The sequence below is a fragment of the Crassostrea angulata genome, chromosome 3 (genome assembly GCF_025612915.1).
Source record: "Crassostrea angulata isolate pt1a10 chromosome 3, ASM2561291v2, whole genome shotgun sequence".
Taxonomy (NCBI): domain Eukaryota; kingdom Metazoa; phylum Mollusca; class Bivalvia; order Ostreida; family Ostreidae; genus Magallana; species Magallana angulata.
The window spans coordinates 24,587,358-24,597,725 of NC_069113.1; the positions used below are offsets into that span (position 1 = coordinate 24,587,358).

Consider the following 10,368-nt stretch of genomic DNA (forward strand, 5'->3'; position numbering starts at 1 on the left):
TTTACAAAACAAAAATTGTGACCAAAACTCTACTACTGACTCATTTTGGTTAATCTTTGAAAAAGCGTTACTAAAGCATTGTAAACTATAAAAAAAGGACCACAATCGTTACCATGTCCCTTCATAGAAACAATATTTTAAAAAGATCACCATTAAACTAGATTTATATTTGAATCCTACAAAGCAAGAAGATTCTTACCGAGAATTTATTAAAAAGGCTCGATGATTGTGGCCATTTTAGACTATATTAATCTCCTTGGGAAAAAGAGTCCTATTCAAAATGTTAAGAAAACAAATTTCAATGGCTGATTTGTAATGAGTTGACCATGGAACAATTATATTCGAGTTTTGATTCGCCTCACTGGTGCATGTATTTTTCTTAATTCTTGAGATTTTGCTACAAAATAAGTATTTTAAGTACTATTTATTTCATTCAATTTATTTCAGTTTATTTAAGTAGTCTTAAACGTTCTCTCTGTATACACACGTCCTGGAGAAAGATTCGAATGTTTATCATTTATATTTATGTTGAAATTTTATTTTCAAAAGTCAATAAACAATAAACCAGTTTGGCCTTTATTTGATGAATTCTCTCATAAAACTACGATGACTTTAAAAATAAATATATTTCTAAACTTTTTTGCAAAAACCGATTAAATATTTTTTTTATTAAAGAAATAAACATTATATATACAACCTTACACCTTTCAGCGACTGATAAAAATGTTGATGATCGGCATACCAAATGAATAATTGTCGAGTACTCGAGTTGACATCCCTTATATTTCTATAGAGTAGTTGTGTAGTTCTTTAGTATGTATACGGTATTTTTTGGTTGATTTGACTTGATCATGATACACAAGCAGGAGTGGGTTCCACAGTTTCACATGCTGGTGTGAAACTCAAATTTTGTGACTTTTTTGTGATGATATATAATACAAATAATATATGACATATAATATCGTAAAATTCAAATATTTTGCATGATTCAACCTCAGCACATAAACAACATTCAAATGCTAAAACGTCCTATATAAATTAAGTTAAATATGATTATGTGTAGTCAAGCGTTACCTCATCCAGGAAAAAATTTCAAAACAAACGTTTAAATTACATATTACACAAAAAATATGCTATATCAAAGCTAAGACGTGTTACTATACATTTATATGCTTGCAATTAGAATTACAATTTCTGGTGTAAATAAAAAAGCAGAATGAGTGGACAAAGGGACAACACCCTATATTAAGATTTCTTTTCTTTACATACACAAGTTTGCTTATAATTACAAATTAATTACACTTCAGCCTTAAAAGGGCATAGTCAAGAATCAAATTTACGAAAAAGCATACTTCTCCTCCTCTAATTGTTAAAATGCTGAACGAAAGAGTTCTAAAGATCTACTAAAATTTAAGGTCAGTTGTCAAATTTGAAGTTTGATACAGAGCCAATAACTATTTGTTGTGTAAACCAGGATCGTTTTTTTTAAAAATTCATTTTAAATTCATAATTTGTTGAAAGATAAAAAATACCATGTTTAAAACAAATTGGAAGATATCGTAACTAAATAAAGTGTTAGCTTACATACAATCAATGTGAAAAAGGGCATGACACAAACCCTTTTAACTTAAAAAAACCACAAGAGCTCTGTATATTGCTTGTAACTAAACAGCTAACACACACACAAAAAAGAAAGACTACCCATAATAAATACTTTCTAAAGCGTGTAAACAATAAGAAGATATAATAGAAAAAATAAAGTGTAACAACACCCTTAAGTATAAAAATCAGAGTTATATACTAGTATTTTCCACACATAAACATAAATTGTAACACTTTTGACGGCACACAAAATAACTATCTTGCTACTTAGTTAACTACATTGCTATTCATTATATTCCATCGGAATTATCTTGGGTGGTTAGATGACCAAATTCCAAGCTCCAAATGAACATTTTTTCACAATTAACATTTATTTCATACATTTGTTTTGAAAAAAACCCCGATCCATTATAAATGTCTATTTATGTACACAACATTGATAGTAAGATAAAGCATTCAGCATACGATAAGCTTGCTTGCAAAGGAATACTTGCATGGCAATTAATGTGAACCCTATGAAACATCACTGCAAAACTTTTTGCATTTCAGTTGGTTCAGAGAAATAAAAAAAAAGTTTCCAAATGTTAAGATTTAAACTTCTCAATTTCTATAAGTTAGAATGAAAAGTTATACTAGTATCTACCAAGAGAAATGTGTGTATGACACCTTTTCTGATTTTGATTGACAATTTGAATGTTTGCTTGCAAACTGCCTGGGAATTTGATTTGACTAGCGACGTTTTTGTGATGCAAATCAGTCATATGTTTGCATGTCATCATTACATTACCCCAGAAAAGTCATTCCACCAAGTTCATTGTGATGTGCTTTCAGATTAAAACATGCTGTTCCTTTAGATCAGATTACGGTTTCCTCTTACTGTAGATTTTAGAAATACTTTAATGATTACACATAGATGAAAAGTATGCTAACAGGAAATGTTTTAAAGATATCCCATGTAGTAGTCCAAAACAAAATGCACAACCCACATGAAACATTCAGACAAATTTGTTGATGGAATATTCGCAGAACAAAACGCAATTTCAAATTGTCGAAACAGGTATCATTTGAGTCAGTTTAATTGCCAATGGCGCGGTCTTTGTATCAACTGACCGCCATACAACTGTCCGTTTCTCCTGGATTTTCCAAACAAAGTTTTAATTTTAATTTATGTTCCATTTCCAAACACTGGATTCCTTCTTGGAGTCTGAAACACATGTACTTGTTATTCGACCAAAGGCCTAGATAAACGAAAGCCGGAGACATTAAATCTACAGCACCGCCTTTGTTTTGCATTAGAAAAATGAGTGCTCCACTATGGCCTTCTCTTCCAAAAGAATGGTCTTCTACTGACCTGATAAGGTCAACGCGTTTTGGTACGTTTTCCAACGACTCGCTTTCCCCATGGAGAGAGACCGTATACTGCACTCCGCAATATTCCCCTCTTCGTTGATTGCCGTCACAGTCCCATTTTAATACCGGTTTTCCGGTATGGGTTTCAATTGTTTTGCTGAAATCGACAATTTTAACGGGTCTGCAGTGAGGGACGCAGACGGTTCTGTCACAGAGGCTGGAAGTCGTCTTATTGACGATTCCACAAGTAATGTCAACGACTGCATCAAAAGGGTTTTCTTTTTCACTGCCAAATGGGTACATGTTAATCCCCAACTCCTCTTTTTCACAATCACAATCCACGCACTTACTTTGACAGTTACATCTGAGAAAGAACACTCGCATTTGTTCTCTGGGTGCAACGTGTTCACACGTAATAAAATAAAGATCACGAGATGGATTTTTTCCATTGATATCTACTCTCTCAGCAAAAGTTGTAATCATGCCCATTGCCTTGTCCTCACCCTCAATCAGGTCACCAATACGGTGGTGGTGAAAAACTGGCTTTTGCCACGCTTGGAGACTGGATTTGTCTACATTATGATGAGACCCAACTGACCTTTTAATACGTCTTAGAAGACTGTCATCGTCTAGTGAAGCAGAGTCGACATACACAATGAATTTGTTATCCTCTATTCCAAAGGACCTTATGCCGGACATCCTGCAAATCAAAGACATGCCTTCATTAGTGAGACAATTTAAAGAATGAAAATGTTTGACTGTAAAAATGCATGTTATTTACCTTGCCAGTCGAATTTAGACGTCATACGGAACTTCATCATTGACCTCGCAAGTTTTTTGGAAGTCTTTTAGTTTATGAATAAATTGTTTCTGCAAAATATTGATAAGTTTGCTGACTGTCTCGATTTCGTCGTTCAAGTATCGTTTCATGCAATTTGGCCAATTGTTCCTGACCTGTTCCAATACAAGGATCACCTCGCGTTTACTCCATTCAGGAGAATGACAGGTATTTTGCAATGTCACTTCGTGCTCATGTACAATGCATACCATCATCCCAGTCATAAAACTTTGGAAATAATTTACTAGGAACATTCGTGGGCAGCTACTGCTTTCCATGTCCATATGTGCAGGTACATCAAAGCTTTCATCAATTGTCTTTTTGCATAACGCAACAACAGCTCGATTTCTAATTCGACGTAGATATGCCTGTTTGTCTCTCATGGAAATACGCCGTTTTGAAATAGCATTTTCATACTCAAAGTCAAAGAACGTGAACTCTTTCAGGGGTGCATCAAATGAGTTTGTGTCGCAAAAGGAGTTTAGACGATTCTCTACATCTGCACACGTTGGAACTTTTTTCAGGTCCTCTAACCATTTCTCAGTAGATTTTAGAACCTGTTTATAATGTGCGTGCATCCAGTCTTTCATTTTTCTTACAAGGAATCCTCTAAACATTACATCATTCTTTGAAAACACTACAATCGATTTCGATTGGTCAGTGTCTAGATCATCTATGACTGACTGCATTTCTGTCTTTGAACTGGGTTTAAATGTTAAGACGATCGTAACTTCATTCATATGGTGTCGCTGAATGTTTACCATTACATCCTGAAAAGAAATAGAGTTATATTATAATTACCGGTAGTTCAACAGGTGTCACTAATCGTATAAATTTGGGACAGGCGCAGATCTATTTTTTTCAGGATGAAACCAAGAGATTTGTTTGGGGGAGGGGGGTGTCGAGACATATTTCCGGTAAAGAAATCTGAATGTTTCACGGGGTAGGGGTCCCCAGACCCCACTGTGTTATAAAGTGGACAAAATGTAAAGTAGTGAGTTTTCGATCGAAAGACTATTAGGAGTGCAACACGCATACATGTATGTTCGGCATCGTTGGAAACCCACGGGCATTCTCGCTATGCTTACTGACCTTGGATCAACTCTTCAGCGTGAGCCAACTTAACATAGATCATATTTTATTTCAATTGGCTTCTTTACATTTTCGTGAAGGAATTCTCAAATCTCAACGATAATGTAAATCTGTTAATTAAAAACGGCATGATTCATAGTCATTGCCCTTTTCAGACTTTAAAAAATGCGCCTTAGAAATTCCATAACTTTTCTAGATATGGGAATAAATCATTTATTTTTTTAAAATGTCGCTCAGCGTAAGTAAGATAATTTTCTGGTGATTTAATTAACATATACCTAAGATTTTCTTCTTATCTCAGAATGAGAGAAAACGAAAAAAATCTGTTAAAATTTTTTCTATGAATTGGATTGACGCTTTAATTCTTTAGTAGAACTTATTAAAATAATATTTTATTATATTTTTGAAAGATTTGCTATTTTCCTTTTGTTTTTTTATGCAAACGCTAAAATTCTAGTGTAAATTTATGGTAACGTAAATATCTGAAAAATATAAAAGTTGGGATATTTATTTTAATCTTGATGAAATGATACCACCAAATTAAATTGATATATAATTTTTTTGTATACTTAATTAACTTACAAGAATGTAATGTTTCACATTTTTACGGTTTATTTTATTGAACATCAAAGCTTACATAGCAACAATTAAAAATAAAACCCTACAAAGTACAGTAAACGGTACATGTACATATAGATGCCTTAGATAGAAATAATATTTTGACAACTTATTGTAATTTAGAAATTTTATATAAGGGCGCCAAGCAAAAACAAATTAATATCATTTTTTGCTATTTGGTTTTACGTAGATTAACTGCCTTAATACGTGTTTTCATTTAAAAAAATAAAAATAGATACTCTTCAGAAAATGATTGGTTAGAACAATTGTTCTATAATGATTATATATAAACGTTTTCCTAAGTTCAAAGTTTTAAAAACAACGTAATACTGTACTGAGTTCTGACTGAGTATAAATTGCAAGTACATATATAAGCATTTGGTATACTTGATTTTAAAAGATTACATACATAAAAATAGTTTTGTTTAAATTTGGTTCTAGACAGTAATTAGTAAAAAAGATTATTCTCTAGTAAAACGAAAATTATTTAGATAACACCAACTCTCAAAAAATATTTTTATAACTGAATGTCTTTTAGAACAATTCAGATTAAATTACTTTCAACGTGCAAGAATCTCACTTTTGTTAAGCACAATATGTGTCCCTATATGTAACCTTTATGCGCAGATCTAGAATCCAAAGGGATAAATTGTTTGCTAGGGGGATTCAAAGCCTAATTCCAATAACTTTACAGCGACTCCCCGGCCCCCCTTTGTGGAGCACACGGCTCAGTGGTTATGGGCGTTAGGCCAGTAACCGAAAGGTCTCTGGTTCAAACCCCACTGTGGTCACTTGATGTTGTGTGTTGTGTATTTCTTTATCTATATTGTCTCAGTCCACCCAGCTGAAAGTGGGTATCGGCTTCCGCTGGGGATTAACCTTCGATGGACCGGTGTCCCATCCAGGGGGAGTCAATGTCTCTTATCTGCTTAGCACTCTGCGCCTGCATGGAGAAGGATTTACCCCCCCCCCCCCCACCTTTATAAAGAAAAATACATACTTGTGCGTTTTCCTTCAACTCATCCTTTGAAACTAAAACAATGGGGAGAATAAAATAATTTTCCTTTTGTGCATGCTTCAATGCCTCGTCAACTTTATTCCAAGTTGCAAGCAAACTACGTTGTAAAGATGGACCCTTCTCTTCGAAACTTTCTAGCGAGCTCCATTTTAAAAACGATTCAATGTCATCGCTACATTTTGAAAAAACGAACAGTTTCATTTTTGGTTGTATCTTCCAACTCCGACAACATGACTCATTCACAGGTCTTGGAAAATTTATCTCCTTCACTTGTCGATTGAACGTAGATATTTCATTTAAAAAGTTGTTAAGAATTTTGGCGACTTGGTTATCGGTGTTTAAACGAATACAACACTCCCAACACATCGGTTCGGCCATTTTGCCAAGCCGTCTAATTTTAACTCAAAGGGGATTTCCAATTTTTAAAATAGGAAAACGTTATTGGTTTTTTTTTTACTTTCGCTTTCGGTCAATATTGTTTTTAAGACTTACCGACCCAGAAATTGGAAAAAAAAAGTCTTGTGAAGTCATGTGAATGAATTTATACAAACTGTCATGTTCACTAGAAAAATCAGCATATATAAAATGAGATTTGAACAAGTTAGCCTATTTACATTTGGATATGTATGATGGCATAGATCTGCCACCTCATGTTAGTATATAAATAGTGCCTGTTTGGGAGGGTAACAGTTGAAATTGACACCCCGAGAAAACCATTATCAACTAATGCGAAGCGGAGGTTGACAATGGTTTTCGAGGGGTGTCGATTTCAACTGTTATCCTCCCAAACAGGCACTATTTATTTTGTTATGCTGAATGTCTTGATTTTTAAGAAAATTTTACTGCTTTTATATAGGAATAACGTGAATTCTACAGCGAACCGTACGCGCATAATTTTCGCGCATGTAACAATTTTTAATGTTACCCGTTGCTAAGTGTGTTGCTAACGCTGAGGGTAATAGAACGGATTATGAACTGCGTCTTAACCAATCAGATTTCAGTATTTAACATGAAAGTATAATAAATAATTATATCGACTTGTCAGATATTTTATGCCAACTTGTCTGATCTTTATGTTGACTTGTCAGAAATTAACCATTTTGACTAGATACTGAATATTTCTGTCAAAGCATGTTATTGCCACTAAATGCCATTTACTTGTCATCATTATATCTAACTAGTCGACATAAAGATCTGACAAGTTAACATAACTTTCTGACAGAAAAAAATAAAACGAACACTAGTTTGAAGAAAACTATCATTCATATAATGAGTCATTTTGTCAGATAATGATGTTGACCTGTCAGATGTTATGTCGTCTTATCAAATAATTATGTCGACTTTTCAAATAATGATGTTAACATGTCAGATCCTTATGTCGACTCGTCAAAAAATATAATGTCAACTGGATGGTACAATTGGGCGGGAAACGTTAATTTTTATTAGTGTTGCATTTTAAACACGTAAATAAGTGACAAGTAGACATAATTATCTGACAAGTGGTGGAAGAACTATGCCACTATAGATATGTTTTTAATCTTTTTTAGTGTGTGATGGGAGTTGGTGGTGATAATAACTATTTTATATATGAATTTGCGCGAAATTGTGTCTTCTTGTTTTATTTCGATTACTGACCAATTTTTTTTTCGGGAAAGTCTTGAAAAACAATTACAATATGGCCTTATAAATTGGAACTTCGTTTAATATTTGTTTCAATAATGGTAATTTTGCAAGTGTCTTTCAGTGTTTAAACTCTATCAACGTGATCGTTTAGAGAACATATTCTATTACACCACAGTTTTAAATTTTTAAAAATCATAAATTCAAAAATTTTGATTTATAAGAAGCAATAGTTATGATCATATTATATGTATAACAACTGCTCAATGCACACTCAAGTGTGTTGAACTGATGTAAAACAAGAAACTATTTCAAATCAGTTTTAAAAGATATATTTTTTATTTTGATTGTTTTCCTCCGTTTGCTCTACCGGCTGCCTGGTTCTGGGCGATGTTCCCCCGTGCTGACGCGGCAGAACCTAACGCCATATTGCCAATCCCGAATATAGGTCCAAAGGGCCGGTCGTGGCTGGGTCCGCAAGTAGATTCGCACTCAAGATGAGACCGGAAGTTGTTGTCATTTCCGCCTCCGCATTCTCCAAATCTGATTCGGTCACATGCGCCGGTGTATTTGTTGAAAACCCAACGTGTGGTGCCAAAATTTGGGCAAAAGTTTCCGTAGTCGATATTACTGAAGCAACCGCAAGATCTGAGGCATTCCAAACGGCTGGGGTATCTATTTGGAGTTCCTCCACACCCTCGGTAGTAGAAGGCTTCGCAGCGTTGGGAGTATGGTTCGTAGTACCATTGCACGCTAGGTCTTTCATAACCAAAAGGGCAGAAGTATCCCGAATCAGCAAACAAAGAACACTCTGTAGAAATTAAGAAGTAAACATATATAACTACTAGACGTATTTTTGTTTACACTTTTGGATTTAATATTTGCGGCAGGTTTGATGTTTTGGCTAATGAAGGCCAATAAATTTCGTTTATGAAATTGAAAATTGACGTTAGTTAAAGTCAATGGTACGCAGTTTGATATTACATGTATTAAATTGAAGCTTAAGATTAAGAAGTAATGAAAAACTAAAACTAAAAAGTCGCCATCAAAGTACTTAACTAGCAATGAGGCACTTATACATGACCCTGTACTTAAATGTAAAACAAGTAATTTTGATATTTACCGAACGGAATGTTAGGAGGAGCGATGACTCGTGGGGACGGGGGTCCAGGTCTAGGTCCGGGCTCATTGGGGCCGGGGGGCAATGTATTCGCGGCATTGTTTGGACTCTGTCCGCTCATCATCTCGCGCATCATCATCGCCATACCCGGGCTCCTGCCAATGTTTCCGGACGCCATTTGCGCCGCGCGGTTACCATTTCCTCCTGGGTTGCTGTTGGCGCCATTAACCACACAAACCACTGCTATTTGTAGCAGAAGCAAATAATGGAAGTACGCCATGTTTATGAACTGAAATAACAGGCAAACTTAATTTTAGGCACAGTTTTAAAATTATGATTTCATTTTCGTTTGCAAAAAATGATGCTTTTAATTACATGTAGGAGGATAGCTAGGCACTCAACACAGGCGCCTGATTAATTTCAAATTTATAGATGTGATTTATTAAGCTAAAAACTAATATTTAGTAACGAAACATTTTCATATATTTTAGATTTAGATTTAAAATTTAGATTTTTTTGTATGTCTTTATGCATATTTCTTTTTTTTTTACGAGCTAAATAAAGTCTAAAAATGGTGAACATTCAGTCATCTTATTTAAGGATATACACAATCTGATTAAAATCAGATCTTTGATCCTCGCCGACAAATTCTGACGTCTTTGTTCAGCGACTATTAGAATTCCGGAGTGTTACAAAGATCTGATTTTAATCAGATTGGGATATACATGTTATGTTACATTTTTTGAAAAAAATAATTTGCTTAAAAAAAAATATATCAACTTGGATTTCTAATCGTTACCTTCAACCTCGATGGAACCAGCTTTGTCCTAAGGACCGGTTTACTTCAAGCCAGGAAAAGTCTTCATATTTATAGAGATTTTCAATGTGTATCATCAACTAATTAACAACTCGCTTGTTAAGATTTACACTATTTTTCGTCCATGTCACAAGGTTTCCATGTTATTGAGACTATGTTGACCGCTTTGTATCGTGATAATTTACATGAAAATTGGGGCTTATTGACATCGGTGGTTTGATAGAACCTTTTAGTAATTGAATGTTTCTGAGAAATGCCAACCTAGCTACTACAATCTTCATGCTGCTAGCGAG

The 10,368-nt window shown here is 34.4% G+C and overlaps 2 protein-coding genes across 2 annotated transcripts; both read right to left on the minus strand.

The window, feature by feature from the left end:
- Positions 1-563: 563 nt before the first annotated feature.
- On the minus strand, positions 564-6,899 carry LOC128176146 (uncharacterized). Its single transcript, XM_052842245.1, has 3 exons — positions 6,501-6,899; positions 3,734-4,560; positions 564-3,652 (listed from the first exon to the last, which is right to left on the minus strand). The coding sequence occupies exons 1-2, from the start codon at positions 6,894-6,896 to the stop codon at positions 3,748-3,750; spliced, it is 1,209 nt and encodes a 402-aa protein (XP_052698205.1). The 5' UTR covers positions 6,897-6,899; the 3' UTR covers positions 564-3,652; positions 3,734-3,747.
- Positions 6,900-8,476: 1,577 nt separating this feature from the next.
- LOC128175026 (protein AMBP-like) lies at positions 8,477-10,368 on the minus strand. Its single transcript, XM_052840400.1, has 3 exons — positions 10,058-10,368; positions 9,262-9,547; positions 8,477-8,949 (listed from the first exon to the last, which is right to left on the minus strand). The coding sequence occupies exons 2-3, from the start codon at positions 9,536-9,538 to the stop codon at positions 8,477-8,479; spliced, it is 750 nt and encodes a 249-aa protein (XP_052696360.1). The 5' UTR covers positions 9,539-9,547; positions 10,058-10,368.

Bases quoted from the DNA above. Each gene is read 5' to 3' on its own strand.
- LOC128175026 (XM_052840400.1), bottom strand. From the start codon at position 9,538: ATGGCGTACTTCCATTATTTGCTTCTGCTACAAATAGCAGTGGTTTGT. The intron at 8,950-9,261 runs GTAAATATCAAA...TAATTTCTACAG, and splicing joins TCCTCCTAACATTCCGTTCG to AGTGTTCTTTGTTTGCTGAT.
- LOC128176146 (XM_052842245.1), bottom strand. From the start codon at position 6,896: ATGGCCGAACCGATGTGTTGGGAGTGTTGTATTCGTTTAAACACCGAT. The intron at 4,561-6,500 runs GTATGTATTTTT...ATTTCTTTTCAG, and splicing joins AGTTGAAGGAAAACGCACAA to GATGTAATGGTAAACATTCA.